Source organism: Pseudorasbora parva, chromosome 19 (genome assembly GCF_024679245.1).
Source record: "Pseudorasbora parva isolate DD20220531a chromosome 19, ASM2467924v1, whole genome shotgun sequence".
Lineage (NCBI taxonomy): Eukaryota > Metazoa > Chordata > Actinopteri > Cypriniformes > Gobionidae > Pseudorasbora > Pseudorasbora parva.
The window spans coordinates 9,019,927-9,045,137 of record NC_090190.1 but is presented as its reverse complement, the minus strand read 5'-3'; the positions used below and the strand labels follow the sequence as shown (position 1 = coordinate 9,045,137).

The 25,211-nt window shown below is 38.1% G+C and overlaps 3 protein-coding genes across 4 annotated transcripts; all 3 read left to right on the top strand.

Annotated features, from left to right (window-relative positions):
- Nucleotides 1–2,715: 2,715 nt before the first annotated feature.
- gjb9b (gap junction protein beta 9b) lies at nucleotides 2,716–6,531 on the top strand. The gene is made up of 2 exons (XM_067425545.1): nucleotides 2,716–2,767; nucleotides 4,919–6,531. The coding sequence occupies exon 2, from the start codon at nucleotides 4,934–4,936 to the stop codon at nucleotides 5,726–5,728; it is 795 nt and encodes a 264-aa protein (XP_067281646.1). The 5' UTR covers nucleotides 2,716–2,767; nucleotides 4,919–4,933; the 3' UTR covers nucleotides 5,729–6,531.
- A 1,683-nt stretch (nucleotides 6,532–8,214) lies between these two features.
- pef1 (penta-EF-hand domain containing 1) lies at nucleotides 8,215–16,516 on the top strand. The gene is made up of 5 exons (XM_067425720.1): nucleotides 8,215–8,296; nucleotides 9,183–9,444; nucleotides 13,404–13,559; nucleotides 13,751–13,894; nucleotides 15,741–16,516. The coding sequence occupies exons 1-5, from the start codon at nucleotides 8,279–8,281 to the stop codon at nucleotides 15,968–15,970; spliced, it is 810 nt and encodes a 269-aa protein (XP_067281821.1). The 5' UTR covers nucleotides 8,215–8,278; the 3' UTR covers nucleotides 15,971–16,516.
- Nucleotides 16,517–16,717: 201 nt separating this feature from the next.
- Nucleotides 16,718–18,600, top strand: smim12 (small integral membrane protein 12). Of its 2 annotated transcripts, none has more exons than XM_067425721.1 (2): nucleotides 16,718–16,861; nucleotides 17,438–18,600. In XM_067425721.1, the coding sequence occupies exon 2, from the start codon at nucleotides 17,458–17,460 to the stop codon at nucleotides 17,731–17,733; it is 276 nt and encodes a 91-aa protein (XP_067281822.1). In that variant the 5' UTR covers nucleotides 16,718–16,861; nucleotides 17,438–17,457; the 3' UTR covers nucleotides 17,734–18,600. The 2 variants fall into 2 exon arrangements, with proteins under 2 accessions (XP_067281822.1, XP_067281823.1); XM_067425722.1 differs by lacking the exon at nucleotides 16,718–16,861 and adding an exon at nucleotides 16,866–16,971.
- Nucleotides 18,601–25,211: the final 6,611 nt, after the last annotated feature.

Here is a 25,211-nt window from a genome sequence, read left to right as displayed (position 1 = left end):
CTGCAATCACTTTCAAATGACTGTAGAGCGGTGTATCCCTTTTCCCCCTCCCCCTGATTCGAGGTTGCCAGATAAGCTGCAGGATCCAGCAGGAACGTTTGTAGCTGCAGTTGTGTTAACTAGAGCAGAGCTGACAACCCGGATGCTGAAACACTACTGACTTTGTGATTGGTCGATAGGTGGAGGGTGGAGCTTCAGGCCAAAACATCAACAGCCGTTGAGGGCTGCAGCAACAACTTTTAAATGACAAGGGGTGCTTCCCAATTCTTATTTGTGCATCCTCATTTCCTTTCCTCGCTTCTTAGCTCCGCCCCTTCAGGATACGAGGGAAGGACGTGAATTGAATTGAATGAAGTGAAATGATATATCCTCACTCCCTTTAACGTCACTTTAAAGCGGCGTCACTTAATGATGACTCTACACCGCTGGATTTAGTCGGGATTCTTGAACATTAGAGATAACTATTTATAATGTGAGCTTCAGCCTCCACAAAATACCACATTTGTCCATATTTTAATTAATATTACCAGTTATTATTAACAACGAATTATTCATTGTTTAGTTTATATGTTTCTTTCATTTTTTTGTGCTTTGATATAATTCTGCAACTGTCAGTTGTTGTTATTTGACAAACATTTGTGTCTTGTACATGTAAACATAATAATAATAATGAATAAACTGTGGCACGATATGAAGGGGGAGGGGAATTAATGCATGCATCATGTTTAGTTGATAAAAAACTTCCGCAAAGGATCTCCCTGTGTATCCTCGCTCATGACTCCTCAGCAAGCCTCCTCACTCCTCGATCCTCGCCTACTCGCGGTGCAATTAGAGAATTGAGATCTCCTACAAGACGGCTGAGTTCCATCAGTTTCCGGGTCATAAGATGGAGGACGGAGGAGCGATATTGAGAAGCGATACTGAGAAGCACCCAATATCCCGGCTGGACTACTGTTGTCAGTGATATAAGTATTTTAAATAAACATTTCTTAATGTTTAGTGACATATCAGGGCCATTTTATGATTAATTGAAATACATTTCTTACAAACAGTTCCTTTAAATATATGTGATTAAATTATATATAGAAAGCAAACAAGTTCCTTAACAATAGCTGGAGTTGTCAATCAAACAGCACTAGTTTATCAGTGAATGAGTTCTGGACTCTCTGAAAATTCCTCTTGTAATCAATGAGTCTCTTTTTTTACATCATGATTGCACAGTTAGTTATGATGAAAGCATTCTTGAGTGTGCAGAAATCAAATGGCAATGATCAAAGATCGCAAAGATCATTGCATTTGTGTGCTGAACATGTCTGTGATGTGCAACAATGGTCATCACTGCAACCTTTCATGCCACAATCTAAATATAATGCTATCAACAGTTTTCACGATTAGTTAACCGTGACAGCTGTAATAGTAAAAATGTTGTACAATTTCCACATGCAATACTTAGCTATGCTAATGTTAGCCAATCACAGCAGTGGGTGTTTGACGTCTCACAGCAGACACATCTCTTCAAACAGAGAGCTCAAATCACAGGGCTAAAATCCAGGCCTTTTATTTCTATTTTTTTCTTCACTTTATTTTGATTTTCTCAACATAAACAGAATACATCGAACAATTACAGATACCATTGGAATATCCCATATATGTATTATAGTTTGTCTCTCTTGATAATAAAAAAGGACAGAGGAAACAGAACAAGGAAAGTTCTAAGTTAAAAAAATGTAACTTATCATTTTAGTATGAATTTTATATCAAAAATGAAAAACAGATAACAAATATTTTTTTCTTTTATTTAATTTTTGATATAAAATTCATACTAAAATGATAAGTGTACCCCAGGAAAGCTTCTTAGGCACGTTTATAATACTTACATGTCCTAATAGAATTAAGGCCTAACTGTGTCATCTCGTGTCTTGAAAACACAATGAAAAACAATGTGATCCACCCTTTGGTGGAATGTTGCTTTAGGTTTCGAAATACATCACAAGCTAATAATACTCACTTTCAGTTTGACTTCTGTTGTTTTGACCTTTAGTTTTGATTTTGTGCTCTCGAATTCTGCTGTGCTTTTTACATCATGGGTATTTTATGTGTGTCAGTATAAAACAAGAATACCTTTTTTTCAAGATGCACCATAAATGTGGCGTCAAATATCCCCAATTTAATAAAGATAATTTATTAATCGCAGCAATATACAATGATGACTCTACATTTTTATGCAGTGTTATTTCATGCAAATAAACACACCTCATACAGTAGTGAGAAAAGACACACACACACACACCCTCAACACACATCCCCACACACACACACACCCACCCACCCACACACACATGCACACACACACACACACACACACACACACACACACACACACACACACACACACACACACACACACACACACACACACACACACACACACACACACACACAAACACACCTATAAGTAAACAATGAATTGACATCAAATGCACTACTTTAAGTTTTAAACAACATTGACTAGACCTTAAACTGAACTGAGTAACTTTATTTAATGACCCTGGCGTTTCACAAATCTAATCACAATAGCAAATCCTTCACTGTAGAATGATGGATTAGTTTTATTTGATTTAATTTGAATTTAACTTAGGTGAGTCATAGATATTGTTGGGCACATCCCTCCAACAAAATCAAGTCTGTCTAGATTGCCAAACAGGAAAAACTTTCTGTTTTGATTCCAGTTATTTACAAAAGCTTCATAACTCTCAAACCCCTAAAGGTAAGGACATATACGATTTATATCTGTTCAAAGCAAAGAGGTTGTTTATCGCTATCATAGGTTCCAGACTTACATCTGTTATATTAGACTAATTATAAAAAATAAAAATCAAATTTGATGTTGATTTGTTTTTTGCATTTATGTTCAGAATTATGCATTTTAACTTAAACTAGAGTTAAACTAGAGAGCATTTTGTTAGTTGCTATAGACAGTAATATCTGCAAAATGTAAATAGTAAGACTACGGAGTTTCCTGAAATAAGATTATGCATCAAGAATACAACGAGGCATCAAAACTATGTGAATTACTTTACTGTCTAACCAATTTGACAGTGTTTTGAGCACACTGCTGTTGACACATTCAACGCTAAATACATTATTGTGAATGCTATATAGACCTAGAATGATGATTAACTAAAGTACAATTAAATACATGAATAGCAAATTTATTGTTTTGTTCCTGACAATACAGCTTGATCTTGGCTGCTGAAAAAGAATCAAATGAAAGCCTTCAAAAATTGATATGCATTTCATTGCTGAATAATGTGTGTGTGTGTGTGTGTGTGTGTGTGTGTGTGTGTGTGTGTGTGTGTGTGTGTGTGTGTGTGTGTGTGTGTGTGTGTGTGTGTGTGTGTGTGTGTGTGTGTGTGTGTGTGTGTGTGTGTGTGTGTGTGTGTGTGTGTGTGTGTGTGTGTGTGTGTGTGTGTGTGTGTGTGTGTGTGTGTGTGTGTGGTCCTGGTCTTACATTACAAGACAATCTCCTGAACTCCAAACCAAATGTCAGAATGTGAAAGAAAGGTGATTTAAGCAATTTTGAGCATGGCATGGTTGTTGGTGCCAGACAGGCCGGTCTGAGTATTTCACAATCTGCTCAGTTACTGGGATTTTCACGCACAACCATTTATAGAGTTTACAAAGAATGGTGTGAAAAGGATAAAAACATCCAGTATGCAGCAGTCCTGTGGGCGAAAATGCCTTGTTGATGCAAGAGGTCAGAGGAGAATGGGCTGACTGATTCTAGCTGCTAGAAGAGCAACTTTGACTGAAATAACCACTCGTTACAACCGAGGTATGCAGCAAAGCATTTGTGAAGCCACAACATGCACAACCTTGAGGCAGATGGGCTACAACAGCAGAAGACCCCACCGGGTACCACCCATCTCCACTACAAATAGGAAAAAGAGGCTTCAATTTGCACTAGCTCACCAAAATTGGACAGTTGAAGACTGGAAAAATGTTGCCTGGTCTGATGAGTCTTGATTTCTGTTGAGACATTCAGATGGTAGAGTCAGAATTTGGCGTAAACAGAATGAGAACATGGATCCATCATGCCTTGTTACCACTGTGCAGGCTGGTGGTGGTGGTGTAATGGTGTGGGGGATGTTTTCTTGGCACATTTTAGGCCCCTTAGTGCCAATTGGGCATTGTTTAAGTGCCACGGCCTACCTGAGCATTGTTTCTGACCATGTCCATCCCTTTATGACCACCATGTACCCATCCTCTGATGGCTACTTCCAGCAGGATAATGCACCATGTCACAAAGCTCAAATAATTTCAAATTGGATTCTTGAACATGACAATGAGTTCTTAAAATGGCCCCCACAGTCACCAGATCTCAACTCAATAGAGCATCTTTGTTCATCTTTTGTATGTGGTGGAACGGGAGCTTCATGCCCTGGATGTGCATCCCACAAATCTCCATCAACTGCAAGATGTTATCCTATCAATACAGGCCAACATTTCTAAAGAATGCTTTCAGCCACTTGTTGAATCAATGCCACGTAGAATTAAGGCAGTTCTGAAGGTGGAAGGGGGTAAAACACAGTATTAGTGTGGTGGTTGTGAGTATATATTTATATGAGTGAGCATTAGATGACACTAAAGGTAATGAGCATGCACAATTAAATCGCGGGCATTTGATACGCACTTTATGGCATATCATACGCATAAACCCATCCTCCATCCTACCCAAGAGTGTTTCATATATACGCCATAAAGTGTGTAAAAACTGTGTACCATATGCATCACTCGTTCTTATGTGATCGTGTTGAATACACATCATTTTGCATTCCTATCTCAGATATTGTCATTGTAAAACCAATTTCACTTTTATTATTTTACTTACTTACTTTAGTTATTCATTTATTTGTAGGAGTAATATCCTGGTATGAGCAAGACATCCGCAGACATGAACTGGATGTCTCTTCAAGTCTTGCTTGGTGGGGTCAGCCAATACTCCACTGCTTTCGGACGCGTCTGGCTATCGATGGTGTTCATCTTCCGAGTCCTGGTGTTTGTGGTGGCCATTCAACAGGTGTGGAATGATGAACAGAAAGATTTCATCTGCAACACTGCCCAGCCCGGCTGTACTAATGTCTGCTACGACAAGTTTTTTCCCATCTCCCACGTCCGTCTATGGGCTCTTCAGATCATTTTTGTCACTTGCCCATCTCTCATGGTGGTGGCTCACGTCAAGTATAGAGAAATGAAGGATTTGAAGTACGCCAGGCTCCACGAGGGTAAACGCATGTACGCCAACCCTGGGAGGAAGCGTGGAGGCCTGTGGTACACCTACATACTCAGCCTGATATTCAAAGCTGGCTTCGATGCAGGATTTCTCTATATTTTGTACTTCATTTATCATTTTGACATGCCAAATGTAACCAAATGCACTGAATTGCCTTGTCCAAATACAGTTGACTGCTACATCTCTCGTCCTACAGAGAAGAAAATCTTCACCATCTTTATGGTGGTCACCTCTTGTGTTTGTATCTTCATGTGTATCTGTGAGATATTCTACCTGATTAACAACAAAATTCACAAATACCTGCGCAAACAGAGAGACAAGAAAGAAGAGTTCAACTATACAAGGGTGGATCCAACAGCCTCATCCATCCAGAACCTCAGCAACTTAGAAAAGGCAAAGGCCACAGCAGATGAAAATAATTCACAGCCAACCTAATTATGTCTGAAATCTGTTTCTGGGACGATGATCAACAGTATTGGATATATTTTAGATCCAGTCATGCCAATACACCAGAAGAAATATTTTAAGCACTATTTCCTGTGACAATGAGTCTTTGTCTAATTGACTAATTCTGAGTGTCCTTTTTGTACTTAATGATTTAGATAAAATGAGAAGGTCATTAGGATGGTATTCTTGAGTTTCACTCACTAAAGGAGTACACTTCCCTAATTTAGACAACCTTAAAATTAATTTAAACTGGGATTTCTATTTCCCAGCATGTTTTGCCATGACATTCAAAAGGGAGAGTAAATGCTAAGTGTTTTTTGTCAAAGAATAATGTAAAGTGGGAGTTTGTGTTAGTTTTATGTTAGTCTTATGTTAGTTTATAAGAGTTTTTTTTTAAGTAATATGTATTAATTACCTTACACAAATAGTTCACTTAAAATGCATGAGTAAAAAACCTGCAAGTTCTGCTTAAGTTAACTTTAAATGTCTTAACTTAAAACAATTATGTAACTGATTATCTCTTTTTTTAGTTTTGCCAACTTATTCAGGTTTACAGTAAAGTCTTTATCCACATGAATATCTTCATGATTTGCTCAAAAATACTTAATGCACATTTTCATGTCAAAGTAAAGCACTATAACCTACTATAAAGCATTAAATTGCATCATTATTTATCACAGTAGTTAAATCAGCTATGTTGACTCTTAATTTGGATAGTGTATGAGTACTTAATTACTTTATCACACACACACACACACACACACACACACACACACACACACACACACACACACACACACACACACACACACACACACACACACGCACACACACACACACACACACACACACACACACACACACACAGTTAGTAGTGCATTGCCTTTTAAAGTGTTGCTGCTATGTCAATAGCATGTGTTCAGTGATTTAATATTATTCCCTGGATAGTGTATTTGGTTTAATTTGATGCTGCTATGATTAAAAGAGTGTACTGTGAAAATCCTCTGTAAATGCCTGTGTATGCGACATATTTGTTGTGCAATAAAAAGACAAACGTGATGTTTTTTTTTACTATTGGAAAAATGTTGGTAATTTTTTATATCAAGTATTATCGTGTTACATGACAAATTTCACATCTCTTAAAGGGTTAGTTCACCCAAAAATTAAAATTAGCCCATGATTTATTAACCCTCAAGTCATCCTAGGTGTATATGACATTCTTCTTTCAGTTGAAGTGGCGTGTTTGTGTAAGAACAATATCCATATTTAAAACTTTATAGACTAAAATAACTAGCTTCTAGCGGTCAGTTGTGCATAAGTCGACTAGTGCTTACCCCCATTGCTATATTTTGTTTTGCTCAATCCTCTGTGGTTCTTTGTTCGTCAATACGCATGAGTCAAGGGTTTAAGGATCAAGGGTTACTCTTTCGCCTCAGACCTATGCATACGGCAATCCGACTTAAGTTAGTTATTTTAGTCTATAAATCTAGAAATTTTTCTAACACAAATGTGCCACTTTGCGTCAGAAGGCCTTTATTAACCCCACAGATGTGGAATAGTTATATGATGGATATATGCACTTTTATGGACTTCATAAATGAGGCAACAATTCACTGCCATTGTAATGCTTGGATTAGACAAGTCTTTCTGGTCACGCAGATACAGGTCAGTCAGATTCCACTGCCAGTAGCGGGCAGGGCCTAGCCTGTTCCAATGTGATGTCAAATTGGAGTACATTCCTATACAGCTCATTTTGTTTCAATAACTTACAGACTGGACAGACCACAATTAGGGTGGAAACAAGCAGAAAGAAAAAAATATAAGGATAATAAATAATGGTTTATTTAGGCTATGCCAAAAATCATGTAGGCTAACATGTTAACTTTACCTAATGAACTCAACTGAATGACAATCCGACGTTATCTAAATGCCAGTGTAGGCCTAAGTAAGGAATTTTTTTTTTTTTTTTTTTAATTTCTCTGTCCAATACGTAGCCTATATAACAGTTATTTATTTATTTTTGTAGCCGATTCGATATATGTACAGGATAGCATTCATTTTAAGGTTATATTTTTGTGGCAGCACCCTAGTTTACTGGTTTACTGGAATTGAACTGCGTGCCAACCAACCCCCTGACCCAACCAGCCCCACTCTCCCCTACATGAGTAAAAAACTAGTCCAGTCTCCAAATATTTATGGATATAGCGATACTAAATATTTGCTCAAAGCTAAGAGATGCTGTCATGTTGTGTAGGCTACTTCCTAATATTACAAATGGCCAAATAAATCATTCACGCTCATACCTCATATAACAACGCTATCCACCCGCCTCCATATATGGTTACTAACAAAACACAGCACAACAAACCAGTGACTCAAAGTTTTGAGCAGTTGAGCAGTTTTCCATTGTTTTAACCAATCTGATGGAAAATATGAGGCTGCGCCTTTGACAAACGTAATAGCGATCCAATCAGCTTCAGGAGGCGGGTCTTATTAAATACAGGCTGATCGCTCCATTTGCTGAAGATCTTCTGCGGAATGAGTTATTACGGACAGGTACGGTCTTTCTTCCGGGTTTAACCATTGTACATTTTATAAGTTATGTTTTGCGCGATTTTTGCATATTTGTCTAACAGTCTAAACTCTTAGTGTTGGTGTACAGGGAAATTATGCATAACTGTGGTCGCGTGATCGCCTTAACATTCTCTTTTTACTGGCTAACGTAGTCAGTTAACGTTAGCCCTGTAGCTTCTCTGATGTGAAATACATTACAATTGTGTTTTTGTGTCTGTTGATCGCTTGTTGGTCAGTCGTTTATCACATTACATGAAACTACAATGTATTTTACATCTTTATGTAATTAATGTCATACAACAAAGATGCAAAATAGTGACACTTTAGGATCTAATGTTAAGCTGTAACATTAACGTTACCCTTTACCAGCATCCGCCAATATATAATTATTTACAGTTATTGTTACTGGTGTAAAATCACAATACAAGATTATGAGATTACCAGTATGACAGTTCCATGTTATGTTCAAACGTGTATAACTTTCTTTTCTTCCGTAAAACAAAAGATGTTCCGACAGCCTCAGTCACCAATCACTTTCATTGTATGGAAAGGCAAGTGAATGGTGACTGAATATGTCACTCTTCCTAGAACTTCCTATAGTAATATTATACGTTTAATTAATATCATTCAGTATAGTAATGTATTTACTATAAATAAATTTATTGTTGGAAGAGAGTCATTCAGAACAACTGTAAACATAAGTAAATGATGACAATGTACATATTTACCTAAATTATTCTTTTATTTTGATGATAATCATGTATTGTTTTGGTGATATAGTTGACTTTATGGACCACAGGTGATTCTCTTTTGATGTTCCATACAAACCTTTCCCCAATGCAAATTTTTCCTTATTTGTTTTTCGAAGGGTTATCCGGGACCAGGTGGTAACGCACCTCAACGCCACCAGCCTCCAGGGGCGCCGTATGGGGGTAGTCCTGCGGGTGGACAGTATGGTTCACATTATGGTGGTGCCCCTCCAGGGCAACATTATGGTGGAGGGGCTCCATACGGGTCTCATGGTCAACCTGGACCAGGAGCACAGTATGGCGGGGGCCAAGCTCCAGGTGGTCCATACGGAGGTTATGGACAACCCCAGAGAGGACCATATAGTCAGCAGGCACCTGCAGGTTAGAGACCTGTAACTCTATTTAGTTTTAGTTGAGAAGAGTATTATATCATCAGCATATATACAGTAAATATATTAATACAATATTTATTTATTTATGTATAGATAGATAGATAGATAGATAGATAGATAGATAGATAGATAGATATATGATAGATAGATAGATAGATAGATAGATAGATAGATAGATAGATAGATAGATAGATAGATAGATAGATAGATATGTATGTGTGTGTATGTATAATGTGTGTTTACGTGGAATATTATTGTAAAGTGTTATTATTTCATATAAATCTAAACAGGCTGTTTTTAGACACGACAGTCTAATCAAAATGGCAAAATATGTATAAATCGAATGCTTTTCTGATTTATTTATATTTCTGTCAGCTGCATGACGATACAGTTTGCTTTCTTACATCACTAACTGCTTGAGGTACTGCTAATGTTAGCATCCTCACAGTCTCGATGACAAAGTACATACATACTGCTGTTCCTTTCCTGCGAATGCAGCATCTAGTCAACAAATGAATTACTTCATAATGATTTGGCAACATATACTGAAGTGTTCTGTATTCATAACGTTTCGCTGACAGTGTTTTAAACTCGCATCTGACGTGTCAGCGTGCTGCCTCACATGTTAAAGCTACACTATGTAACTTTTCCCTCGGCTAGAGGGTGTCTATTCAAAACAAAGGTGTAGTTTGATGATGCCAATTTTGAGCACAGTATCTTGGGACATGTAGTTTTCACCTCACAGCCGGTGGAAATTAATTGGGATAGGACTATGTATTTTTGCAGTAAAATATACAAAAACCACCAGGCCAGTGTTATATATTTTGTTCATTTGAGTACTTACAATATCCCAAATGTTTTTCAAAATTATTTCTAAATTGTGAGAAAACTGCTATTTTAACCATGGAGCCAGGACGTCTGAGGGAGTCGCTTGTCAGTTGCATCATATCTGTGTTACCCTCGGTTTCCGGTTTTATTCTGTAGAAACGCTTTACTCTTAGCAGTTTGAACAAGTGGCACAGCAGCGCCGAGCAATTGCGCAGAGTAACGTCATAACATAGTTTTAAACACACTTAAATGTATCTAATATGATAAACAGGGGTTACCTTATACTCATGACCGGAAAAGCGGAAATAGCGCCTGGCGCCTGTTAAAGCGACCTCAATTATGTGATATAAAAACCCAGGAATGCGAAGTTTAGCAGGCAACCTTGCCAAAATAACACACATTTTACCCCTCAAATGCCATTCTCATGACTGGATTTGTCAGCGGAGATCGAGACTGCCGAGGCACTTTCTTAATCATCCGCTGACAGTTCAGATGATCTCCCTCCCCGCGTGGAAGCCTGCGCTGCGGCATCTTCCCTCAGGGTGGGCGGTCCGATGCTTGTGCTCGCTGGTTCTGAGGAACCGGACGAGTTCGACATCGAGGCGGGTGGTGAAGAAAATGTGTTGCCACTTCATCCACCCGTCATTGAGGAGTTGGTAGAGGGAGGTACTGACCTGTGCAGTGGCCAAATTAAATATCGATTAGTCACAAGAAACGCAGGAAATCCAGCCACCAAGCAGACTAGAGGATCGCTTTCTGTCTCGCCGGGTTCAGTCACCTCGCCGGGGCTTACCATTCTTTTCGGACTTGTTCTGCAGGTCCTGGAACAGACCATGCTCAACGCGTGTTTCCAACCCCCCAGGATTGGATTATTCTAACGTGCTGGGGGCACACAAGGCTGCTTATGGGACGATGCCACGGATGGAAGATGCTCTCGCAAGCTATTTTTCGCCCGAATCGGCATCGTCCCTTAAAGCCCCGGTACTGCCCACCAAACCATGCCGCGATACTTCAGCATTGGTGGGCAGGGAATATATGGCGGCTGGGTGGGCTGGTAGTTACCTGCATATGCTTTCAATCTTGCAGGCATACCAGGCCGACCTCCTCAAAGAACTAGATGAGGTCGAGGGTCCCTCTCCGGAGGATATTGTAGAGCTCCGGAAAGCTGCCGATCCTTCTCTTCGCATCACCAAGGAGACGGCCCGTGTTATCGGCCGCTCCATGGCTTCCATGGTGACTGTGGAGCTGTTAGTGTGTTTTGGCTCGCCTAAGAAAGGGTTGCCTGAATCTACCCTTACTATTAGTAATTGGATAGTGCAGGCTGTTGCCTTGGCATATCAGGTGCGCAGTTTGCCTTCACCTATAGCCGTTAGGGCCCACTCTACCAGGTGCATGGCCTCCTCGGTGGCCCTTCTCTCTGGCGTCCCTATGCAGGATATCTGTGAAGCAGCCGGTTGGGCCACTCAGCACGTTTATGAGATTTTACAGCCTACACCTCCCTGCGACTCCCGGCGCCAGGGTGCTTCAGTCCTAATTGTGCCTGGTCTCCAGCTTCACAATAGGGCAGGCGTACCCTTGATGTGGCCTAGTGGGTACTGGTTTCCCAAATTGGTCGTTCCGACGCAGTGCAAAGTTCTCTCTAAATAGGGAACGTCTTGGGTTATGTATACAACCCTTGTTCCCTGAGAGGGGACAAGCACTGCGTCTCGTCGCCACACCGCGTATCGCCTTTTGCTTCATAGCGATAATTGACGCTACTATGCGCCGGCCTCACCTTTATAGCTTCCGGTTATGCCGTCACATCTACGTCATGATGTAACACCAATCAGGATTAGACTAGTTTCATTCATACTTCAGATGCGTTGATGCTTAGGGAGCATCCCCAAATTTGTTGTTCTGACGCAGTGCTCATTCCTTCTCAGGGAAGAAGGGTTATATACATAACCCGAGACGTTCAGTGTATATCTGAATATATCGTGTTCAGTGTATATTGTGTTAATTTCTCACCTTTTGCGTAATCGACTGTGTAGGGATAGAAATGTAGTTTGTGGAATAAATCACTTTTTATCAGAATGTTTTCCACAGCTTCATAAAGCTGCAAATGCACCGTAATAAATGTTGGTCCAGCAGGTGAATTTTTCAACATGGTCTCAGGAGTGGTAGGCAGCAGCTCCAGGCTGATTTGACTGATGATGTCTGAGTGTCAGGGTTGGCAGCTGAGACAGCGTGAGCCGCTGCCGTTCCATCAGGCATGCGGTGGCTGAGGGCTGTGAATAAAATACGAAAGATAGGAATTTATGAAGGTGCTGCAGACAAGGTCCTTGATCCTCCTGCACTGCAGCTGTGTCATGTGCCCCTCACTGAATGACTGATGCTGATACACTGCAGGATGGCAGAAGCAGCTTGTACTGATCTGGTACAGAAAGTGCCCACAGGAGAATTAGAGCGATGAGCGAGGTAATTCTAGGCGAAGGGGTTCGTGCGTATGTGTCCGCCTGCGTTTTTGTCGGTAAGTATTCTATAATGTCCTGTGGGAAAGGCTGTCAAATTCAAAGACTGTCCTCTGAACGGCGCTTATCCCTCCCGAGGGACACAGTGACCGTCTGTTCTTCACCAAATTGCACAACTTATTCTCGTCCCTCTTGGGGCCAAGATGACACATCGCTGACATCCTAGACTTGTTCACATCGAACCCGTTTCCAATATGTTTTTCAAATCTGGCCTATAGGGCTGCTTGTCCTCATCATCTTCCTACTGTCATTTTGCAAGTAATGATTTTTTTTGTGTGCATATTTATGCATATGTTGCATCCAAAACTGCTCCATTCAGTAAATAGCAGATGCCACATTTGAATATAAATTAGGTATTTATTAATTTCATTTTTAGGTCAGAAAAATCTAAAAACAATGGAAAGGATTAGAGCATATACCAAAAATAATGCTAATATTTTGTATGTCTGCAGTGAAATATTGCACTTTTGTGTCATCTTTTCATTATCACATACTATTTTGACCTGTGGTGAGGTGGTATGTGTTTAACTGACTGAATTATCTCGTGCTGGAATATGCTGAAAATGTATTTGCATCTAACTCACTAATGTTGGCCGTTTTCATGTTGTAGGTAACATTCCTCCTGGTGTGAACCCTGAGGCCTACCAGTGGTTTTCCTCTGTGGATACAGATCATAGTGGCTACATTAACGGAAAAGAGCTGAAGCAAGCGCTCATGAATTCCAACAACTCCACATTCAATGATGAAACCTGCATTATGATGCTCAGTGAGTGCTGCCATTGTTAACATAACCATCTTGACAGCGGGCAAATTACTGAATGGATGCTCTTATCACCATATAACTAAATTCAGAATGCCGCAATGTCAAAAAACAATACAAAAATAGAGGTCATCTGATTACATCTCCAGTGCTGAAGGAAACTGAAGCAGGAATCAGTGATTTGTCTTCATTTCCAGATATGTTTGACAAGACCAAATCCGGCCGCGTAGATGTATATGGTTTCTCTGCACTGTGGCAGTTTCTGCAGCAGTGGAGGGCAATGTTCCAGCAGTTCGACCGGGACCGATCGGGATCAATTAACAGCAATGAGATGCACCAGGGTGAGTAAATTAGAGGTCGGAAAGGCCCAAGACAACATGTTTGACGATAAGGTCTCATAGTCACACTGTTATGACAACTGTTGTAGTCACTAAGCACAGATTAAAATACATTTTCTAGAATAAAAATATTAAATTCTTTACTAAAAGAAAAAAAAAAAAAAACTTTTGAATGGTACAGTATCTCCATGTGGAATTCTGAATGAAAATAAAAAACTGCATTATTTGAATTAGCTTTTCTAATTTGCATCAATGAGGGGTCAGATTGTCATACTAACTATTAGATATAGACCAAACATTGTGTTGTAGTTCTTAATAAACCTGCTAGCCAGTTGCCAGTAGTTTTAAAGGGATAGGTCACCCCACAGTTATAATTTTATATTGTTTTGCTTACCCCAGGGCATCCAAGATGTAGCTGTGTTTGTTTCTTCAGTAGAACACAAATGAAGATTTTTAACTCCATCCTTTGCTCGTATAATGCATGTCAATGGGGTGTTTTTCTATGAGAGGCACTATGAGAGTAAAAAACACAGACGTACGAATCCATATTAAATCCTGGGGCTCACGGTGATACATTGATGTCTTAAGACACGAAACGATCAGTTTGTGTGAGAAACTGAACAGTATTCATATATATATTTTTTACCTTAAATACAATGTAACAAAATACAATGATTCATTTACAGTATAATTTCACTTATATTTTGCAAAGAGTTGAATGTGTTTACTTGTTATAGTTCCAGGAATTTACACAATAGAAACATCATTATTACAAATAACTTTAATTAGTAACATTTCCTGGAAAAAAACATATTTGTTTAAACATAGAAGGGTTTGCCACTACCTTTGTAGGTAGTGTATGCTTGAAACACGCGCACACACACACACACTTGTTTGACTATATTAGCGAGAACATTGCATAGACTTCCATTGATTTTACAAGAATTTTAGATATTGCTTTGTCGGACATTCTGTCCCAATAACTTAGGGCTTACCAGAACCACACACATGTACAAGATGTGGCAGCCACAGAAAGTTTGTTAGGAAAGCTTGTGTTCTCTGCTGTAACCCCTTTTCCCATCGAATCCTGTGCAGCTGAATACATTATTTGTAGGGCTGATTTCATTAAAACGGTCATGAAAAATTGCTCTTTAAATAAGCTAAAAATTGTAGACGTTATCTTGCTTTGTCTTTTCTTTATACTTATTGACTTATTTGTATGAACAAAGCTATTCTATAAGCCATTATAAAAAAAAAGTGAATAGGCCTGAATATTTTCACAATATGACTTTTTTACTATATTGATCAAATAAATACAGCCTTGGTAAGCAGAGACTTCTTTAAAGTTACACTGTGTGATATTTTCCCCCATCTAGTGGTGAAAAGGTATATGACCATCCAGTGAATAATAGTTTCTGTTCCTCTCAATTCCGATTTCGTTTTAACTCCTACGGTGGCTGATTTAGTCCAAGATTAGCATGGCAATCCCCCTCTTCACATTCGACACGGTGCCATCGAGTGTTAAAACGTGAAAGGCGAAGCTTGAATTTATGGGTTGTCCCTCTTTGGCTACTGTACTTTCAAGATGGAGGGGCAACATGGCGACCTGCATCCGAACCCCTCACCCGTATGTATTTTAAGTGGCATATTATAAACTTATGAGAATACTTTATTACTTGAAAGAAGTAAATATACATTAAAGAGCACATATATTTTTGAAAGAACTAAGTGTTTTTAGCTAAGAATAAACTAAAAAAGTTACACAGTGTAGCTTAAAAAAAAAAAAAAAGGTAGCCTATGGTGTAAATGTAATGCTTTTATTTACCCATTTGTTTCTTTTTTTTTTTAGCACTATCTCAGATGGGCTACAACCTGAGTCCTCAGTTTATTCAGGAACTGGTGAATCGTTACTCCGCACATGGTATGAACGGGGTTCTCCAGCTGGACCGCTTCATTCAGGTGTGCACGCAGCTCCAGAGCATGACCCAAGCCTTCCGCGAAAAAGACACCGGCATGACTGGCAACGTGAGATTGAGTTATGAAGACTTCCTGTCTGGTGCTGTTACCAGACTGATGTAAAGAACTGCATCAGCAATTCGGAAAAGGTCCTGACTCTGAATGTGAGGCACAACAATTCACCCCCTCAACAGTGCCTTTCACTGCAGCTCACCCTGATTTCTCCACAATGAGCTGAAAACTACATTCATTAAACATTGCCAACTAGCCAAATATAGCACTCATCGCAAGAGTCTGCCATTGTGAATTGGTCGTCTGCTTTATACAAATATGTAATGCAGTTATTCAAGACTATACTAATGCCAAAATTATCAGTGGTACATGTGAATAAATTGCCATTAGCTATGCAACAAGCACTATATACAAATGAATGGGTGTTTCATGAAAGTATGAATACTTTTGATTTTCTTTTTGTTAAAAATGAAAATTTTTGTGCTTTTTGAATATTAGCAAAACATGAAAGCTTGAATGATTATGAATTCTTGAAAAGGACATTTGTTCAGCTCTCCCTCCCAGAAGCATTTTTTTATATGATAATATTTATGCCAACAATTGTAACTGCCTCCACCCTTTTTCTTGTTGTTTTGCTTACAATAAAAAAAAGAAAAACAAATTTGTATGTCGAAATTGTGAAGTATTCTCACATTTTGTATAATCTATATTTATTAACGTTTTTAATGTTTAGTTTAAATCGAATATATTGTCTAATTGACTACACTATATTCATACTTATTTAAAAATAACTTAAGCTTTAAGTTCATGACAAACGCACACATTTAGCATTGGTCACTGGGTGTCAGCATTGCTTTACCAGGCCATCATGCATTAAACTTGTTTTCCCTTCCTGGACAAATCAGACCTGCGAACGTCATTCTGACGTACACTAATAACCAATAAGATTGTTGCTTACGCTGACGCAACGAGGCAGGAAGTGAAATCGCTTAGTGATAAGAGGTATGTACAGTCATGATATTTTATAAACGCCCGCGCGAATGATTGAACGACTGTATGAATTATTACTCACTAAATCATCATCAGCGTTTTCAGTATCTATACAAGTTACAGTATGTCGTATTATGTATTTCTATTGCGCTATTTCACACCTCATGCTTTGACACCGGTACCCTTGTAACAGTTGCATGGCTTTTTATAGTTAGGTCGAGCGATTTTGTTTCCCAAATATGTAAATAAAACAAGCATTATTGGAGTACACTTGACCAGAACAAAAAGAAAGTTTTGTCGCTTTTTTACGTCAAAATCGTATGTTTAATTCAACGTGTTACTTATATTTGTAATTGTTTGTGAACTTTACAACAACAAAAATATCTGAGAGATTTGTGTGTGTAAGTTAGTTGTCATTAGATTCCTTCCGTCTGCCCTATAAAAACGATATTTACAGTATGGCTTCCTTGGTTGTATTTGTAATCATTTTATTTGACATCTGTTAACAGAGTAATGATGCGTTGTCAACTTGTCAAAGGTAAATAACCTTCTAGGAATGGAACTGATTTTTTATTTTTATTTTTCCAGGTGTATTTCTGAGTGCAACCATGTGGCCAGTGGTCTGGACTGTCATGCGCACTTATGCACCCTATGTGACCTTCCCAGTGGCCTTTGTGGTGGGAGCTGTTGGATATCAGCTTGAGTGGTTTATCAGGGGCACCCCAAATGCCCCAGGAGAAGAGAGGGGCATTGCAGAGCTACGGGAGGATAGGAAATTAGAGGAACTGACCGGTCAGGACAGTACAAAGGTCCTCAGCCTGAAAGACAAACTAGAATTCACACCAAGGGCAGTGCTGGAAAGAAACCGACCGGAGAAGAGCTAAGTTTAACTAAATGTCATGAAGTCCTGCAAGATTACAATATAATGATGTGCAACTTCTCAAACTTTCGGCTCATTTGTCACCCTTCACGGCCCTAGGGATGAGAACTTCATCGAGAAACTTTTTTTGTGTGTGTGGGACTTCAAGTCCACTCCTATGCCACTTCATTCTGCCGTACTAATTAAATGGATTCTTGCTGTAATATTTACCAGGCCAGCTGGTGGAACTTGACTGCTGAGAGAATATTTTACAACTTTCATTCTTTGAGACTTTTCAATATTCATCTTCTGCCCTTAGGCACGCTGACACATGACTATAAAAGTCCTAACTTGGAAAGCTTTAATACTTTTTTCCATCCGTGCTCCCTGTCATATGCTCATGAGACTGAAGCTCAAAGAAAGACCACCTTTGTTAAGTTTGTGTCTGCTTGAATAAAAGTGCATCTATGCAAGGCAACTCTTCCGTTGGGCTAGAAAATGTTTGAAATGTTTAAACTTTGGGTAGCTGAAGTTATTCAGATTCTGAACACTTTAGAAATTCATATAAGCTCCGTCTTTGTGGTCTTCGGCTAATTAGTAATAATAGACACTGTGAATAGTGAGGAATGAAAGCAAAGTTTGGCCACAGTGTTAATCTTTACGGTTTATGTAAGGACTCACTATGAAAATGTGAAACAAAAGAATGATCTCATTTTAAACGAATTATCTGTACGTTTTGAAACCATTTACATGTGCAGTATAGTGAACTCGTACTATTGCAGGGATTATTATGCATGCAGTGGTTTCCTAAGCATCATTATGGTTAAAATGTGATGTGAATATGGTAAAAGTGTGTGGGAGGCTGTTCATAATAAATGTACAGATATACTTACCTTTTGGTAATGTTTGTGGCATGATCTTTCCAGCTTAAATGAATTTGGCAAATTGCATTGCACAACGATTGACCATATCCAGGTTAGACGCCATATTGAATTTAACACAGATGAAAATGACATTGTGAGGGACAGACTATAGACTTCACAATAGCATGCCATTTATGTATAAAGGTCCTAGATCATGTAATTTTTACATCTTTCATGCATCTTTTAAAACCGTTTCATCGAGTTTATAAGGTCAAGGGTTTTTTTTCCTTTATGGAAAAACTATTCATCAGCTGAACAACTGGACTGTTGATAACCAACATACAATCTAATAACACACTATCCTTCACAGTAATGTTTTCATTCCAGTCAAAAATTAACTCTGGGGCTTCCACTTCCTTTATCATTTATTTATTAATCAAACTAAACTATAGCTGTGATGTATGTTTTTGCTTCAATTAAAAGTTTGAATTAGATTACCCTTGTAGGACAATGCAATAGACATTTCATACATTAATATTTTGATACAGAGCATTTTTATTGCATTGCATCAAAAAGCTACAATCTGACATTCCCATACAACATGGCAGCATTAGATTCTGTTTTGGCTCCTGGTGGAAATAAATGTTATGATGATTTTCCATCAAGAAGTGCATCAATTTTTTTGGTCCAGATCTTTTATTGACAATGCAAGAGTCAAGCACTGTAAAGTCTCCTCCAGCACATCCCAAACACTTCCAATGAATTTAAGGTCTGGACTCAGAGGTGCCAATTAATGCACTGTAAAAAATTATATGTTAAATAAGTTATGACAACATATGTTTTTACATTGTTTTAACTCATCAAAATAAGTTAAGAAATGTTAAACTTTTTTTTATTAGTTATACAAGATGTAACTCATTTTTTAAAGTCAGTTTAACATTAAGTTGAAATAACTGAAACATCCAAGTCGATTGTACTGCAAAAGTTCAAAATTTGCCTTTTTTTTTTAACAGTGTGTGTGAAAACGAATCTTTATGCTCCCTCCAAAATATTCTTTCACAATTTGAGCTGATGAATCCTGACATTGTCATCCTGGAATATGGCCATGATGTGTCTTCCTACATGGTTGTTTAAGAAATGAAAAGTTACACACTCCATCATTTAGGGCTATAAAGAACTGCTGCCAAACATAAAGCATGATAGAAACTAGGGATTCCACAATTCTAACTATAATATTAAACCGTTCGGTGCGGTATTAACGGTTCAATACGTGCTTGTGAAATACGTGCTTGTGAATTGTTTTCTCGGTTTCGCATTTAATGAATTATTTATCATTTTTTTTAATAAATATTTATAAATTTTCTATTTGAAATATTCCTCTCAGTTTATTTCGCCTTTTTTTTTAGTGTGCCTGTGCGTCTACACGCTGATATGAGCAAATATCCATGTTTAGCCATGTTTTAAAGTATTGCTGGTTAAACATTTAATTCGGGGTTTACATGCACTGAGTGCGTGCGCCTGTGTAACACGTGATTACTGGACTAAATAGTATCACTGTGCTAATACTGTCAAATACACACAAGGTTAACATATATAATCACAGTCGGTTATGTCTAAAGTGAAAGTAAAATCGCGTGTGTCTGTATGTGAGATGCGAGCAGGTCTTAGCAGCGCAGCCTAGTGATTGTGAACACTTGTTTTTAAAGGGATAGTTCACCTCTAAAGTTATGTTTAATAAAACAACTAAAAACAAAGAGAAAAATCACTCACTGCCCTTGAATAATGTATATACAGTAGCTTTCAGTCAATGTATATTGTATATTGAAGACTGTGTAGTTTTAATTTGAGTCTAATTTTAGCCTTTATTCATCCATTTTCATACTTAAATGCTACTGTAAATCTCTGTGCTGCCACTGTACATTTTTATATATGCATTTATTTTAAATCATACAATACACAAGGAATGTGTACAAGTTTTGTTTAAAAGTTAAGTTTAAGTAAGGTTTTTCAAGTCTTTAAAGTAAAATAAAGAAAGAGTATTACAATAAAAAAAAACATTTTCTTCTTAACCTCTTTCTGTTCCTGTCGCCTAAGAATAGAATAGCAAAAAAACGAACCGAACTGAAAACCGTGGTTAAAAACCGAGGTATGTATTGAACCGTGGCGTGGACTAACTGTATTGTTGCATCCCTAATAGAAACATAATAATCAATGAACATAGAACTCCACAGGTCTATCCACATTCATTTTAGCATATTCACGTTGGCTTTTTATGTTCTTCTTGTTCGAGTGCATTCGGTAAGATGACCCAACATGAAGGCCATGCTCGTCTAGTGTTCTTCTTATACTCTGCATTGAAATATCTTTTCCTCCTTTGATCAGGTCTTTAGCAGTAAATTGAGGGTTATCTCTGTTGCTATGATCAAACAGTTTATTCCCCTTAATGCTAATGTACTTTTTCTTCAAAAACCTGCAGTGGTTTTCTGTTACAACAAAAATTAAAAATTAATAAGTTTGCCAGCCGTGTCTATAGGAACTTTTAGTGTTTTGGAAATCTTGTTGTAGCCACAGACTTTCTAATGTAATTTTGTGAGAGAACCTTTGGTTTGGCAGTATTTGCTACTCATCTTCAGTACATGCATGAGCTAAATGTATGAATGTATAATAACACACGTTTTGTTATAGATTTTCCAAAGGCTTAATTGTGTTTTAACACATACCATCCCATACAAGTGACCTTAAAGCAGCAGCGTTTGAAACGGGTTGAATAATTATGACATAAAAATCCTGTAATTCAAAAGCACATTATATATTGACATTATCAGTTTTAATTTGCCACTAAACTATTATAGACAATTAAACATTTTGATTGTAGCTGTATATATTGTGCATAAAAATGTTGTGCATTTACTTCATATATTTCATTGGACTGATGCTTTGCCTGTTTTCTGTGATGCAAATTATTTTTCTTTCAGCACGCAGTTTGATTAATAGAAACCAGAAGAGCAAGATATTACAAATTCCCAGAGTGTACGTAATAGAGGTTACCCTAACATTTTCCAGCAAAGGTTTTGCTTCTCTGTTGCCAACAAGCTTTTAACATTGAAACTTTATGAGTGCTGATCTAGATTTATATCAGCATAAATGCTCAAACCAGGCATCGTCAGCTTGTCTGCCCAAAACTGTTTTCTATAAAAGGTTATGTTTGAAGAAATATTGCACTTGAATGGCTTCAAGTCAGCCCTAAAACATTTACATCATTATAAACTAAATGTAAGATTTGTTCCACATTTAACAGGTCCTGCCAGTGTTATTTTCTATGCTGAATGTGGGGGAAATTGTCAATGACTTTTCTTGTTTGTTATGAATTAGACAAGGATTACAATTTTTTTTAACTCAATTTTATACCTGATAAAACATTTTAGAGCTTTTACTTTTTAGATAAAAATGCATATTCATATTTTTATAATTTTATAATTCACATTATAAAATTCCCAAAACATTTTTATAAATGTGTATGAATTTTTCAGTGCTTTGAAACATGTTTGTATGTACTAACTGTGTGTCATGTTTTAGTTTGGCCTATTTCAATTTTTGTTTTGTCTTTTTGTACATCATTTGAAGTCATCATGAAGCCCCATATTCCTGGTTACAAAAAACATTTGACCTGATAGTACAGAGAGTACAGTTTGATTAATTCTCAGTCTGTTTTGAAATGTTTAGTTTTACTTTAGTCAATAAAAGCAATCATTGTGATTGCTCAGACAGCATTTGAAACATACTCTCTGAGCAGCCTTTGGAGAATATGGGTCAGATGTCCTGCTGACTGCTGTATTTGTACGAGTGCTCCTATTCCTGTACGTCCAGCAGTTGTGTGAGAGAGGATATGTTGTCTGGTTTGTTTGTGCCTAACCAGGTAGGAGACTGTGGGTTTGGTGCTGGAAAGGTGCTAGTTTGTCCCAGAGGACATACAGCCCTATTGTTCCTGAGTGATAGGAAGAAGGAACGACGCCTGTCGGCCTCTCTCAGCCCTTTAGTCAGGATGTGTACAGCCTTTCTGCACAATTACATCATAATTATTCACTGTAGATTCCAATCAGCGACAAAAAACAATGGAGAGACACTCTAAATCCTCCCCTTTCCCATAGGCTCAACTATTCAGTTCCCATAACTAGTTTGTTCTGTCCCCCTTTGAACCCTTTTGGAGAGTTTCAAGACTGATTCCATTTCCCTCAGAATGGGACCCTAGGGTATTATCAATACCTCATTGTCCCATTTCAGATAATTTACTAAATATTGAACTAAGAAGTGTAGTTGATGTGTCTTACTACTTGCTTTGGCAAATGTGCAAGAAAAAAATATGATATGGGGGTGAGACATAAAGTTTAAATATTGATTATTAATATTGATACTTTGATTTATCAAATGAATCACAATAATGTTACTTAAAGTACCTTATTATTGGCAAGAAATGAAATTCAGACATTGATATTAATAATTTTATGGTGGAATGAATCACAATTGCAAAATCACAAAAACAACAAAAAATGTAATCACAAAAAAATGGCATATTGAAGACTGGGGGAAAATGCCAATTATTATTATTGCTTTAAGCCTGAAAAAAGTTATGGTTTTTAGTCAAGATGTTGTTTTACCATATGACTCATCTTTCCTGCATTACTGTTTACAATCTGATCGCCTCCTTATCTAGATTAAGAAGCAATGTACTCGGACTCATCTGTTTCTCTTTTTGAGATGAGCTGTTAATGTGATAAAATGAGTTTAAAAAAAGACTTGAAGACAAGTTTTTTTTTCAAGAAGTATTTTTCAATACCTATATCATGGTAATGGGCTGCTTAGAACACCTTTGCAACCACATTACAATGCACTAAAAACCACATAGAGACACCTAGTTACAAAATCAGTGTAAAATTATTTAATTTAGTATTTTCCTTGTTCATAATTCACCATTTGAAGATCTGGCCATGACACATTGGAACACTGCAGGTGGGATTTCACCAAAAACAATGTAACAATACCCGCTGCTGCTCCATTGTAAAGCTGAACGAGCATTTTAGCCATTGCCTGGAATGACCAATAGGAAAATCAGGAAGCAGATAAGCTATTTCCTCCAGGTGGTCTTCAGCCCGTTTACACTAGTGCGTTTTAGTTTTAAAACGCATAACTTTTGCTACGGTTACGCCTGTTGTCTACGCTGCATCAGTGTTTTCAAACCTCAAAAACGTAGGCTTTTGTAAATGCTTTTTCACAGTCGCGCGGCAAAAACATGAACATAAATACATAAACGCACTATTATATACAGTATAATGCTGCAGTATAATGTAATGTCTACATGCTCAAGAGACAACTGTTTACACTTGCGCGCATGCCCAGTGTGCATGAACGTTCATGTGAAATGCGTTTTCATTTGTGCAGTGTAGACAGATCGTTTCTGAGGGTGCTTTCACTAGCACTTTTGGTACTCGCACCAACGCGATATTCCGAACTCGGGTGCGCACCCGCGAACCATACCCGAGTCCGCTTAAAAAGGTTCAGTTCATGTGAACTCATGTGGGGGGAGCAATCGAACTCGGGTGTGAAAGCACTCTGAGACGCAATAAAAACAATCGTTGAAGGAATGAAACGCCATTTTAAAACTAAAACGCATTAGTGTAAACGGCCTAAGTTAATGATCAGTTAACTATGAGTTTATTTGACCACCAGCTGGGCATTTGTTCTATAAACCAAAGTTTTGTTTTAAATTAGTTCCTGATACCTAAAGTCATTGATAGTCAGTGGGGTTTAAACAACATTGGTTCTCTTTCAATGTGTGTATCCTTTAAAATATCTTTCACAAAATAATGGCAGACAGGTTTGTTTGAATTTTCATTTTTTGGATGAACTATCCCTTTAACTATTGAGTATCGTAAATTACCATGTTATAAAAGACTTGTTAAAATCAAAGACTTAAAACGGCGGTGTAATTTAATTTTGCGGAAACACGAGCACACTCATTTTCAATGGCAATGCGTTAACTAAACATTCTTGTTATTTTTAGGCCTCTGTTTTCCTTCTGTGGAGCGTTTTTTTTTTTTTTTTTTGACTTCTTGTTGTGGTTCTTGCTGAGAAGACATGGTTTTTAATCAGTTCAGCTGGCAGGAAATACACGTGACCGATTTGCACCGCATACATTGGCATATTTGCCTGATACCGTGGCCTTCAGATCCCCTGAAGTTTGGCACTCAGTCTTAAGTCCCCATGGGAAGCAGGTTGACTGGCCACTCAAAGCCACCTCTCGTCCAGAAAACACCCACACATGGTCCGAGCACAGCACATACTGCAGCTTCTAAGGTACATACAGTTCACAGAGTACTTTAAAACCTGTCTGTATGTCCTGTGTGAGGTTGGTAAGCAGGGAAAAGGAAACACATCAGTGGTTGGAACAACAATATCAGGATGCAGGAAGCGCCCGCAAGAGTGGCAGCTCATTTTCATTGTCGCTACTCTTTGCAAATCACCTAAGGGCAAGCTGGCAGGCAGTGTCCCTGCTGGGTTTCACAAATAGAATGACCTTTGTCTGAAAAAAAAGACTATTCAGCGAAGTAACCTCCTAATGGTTTGATGAGAGCAGGCATCCATG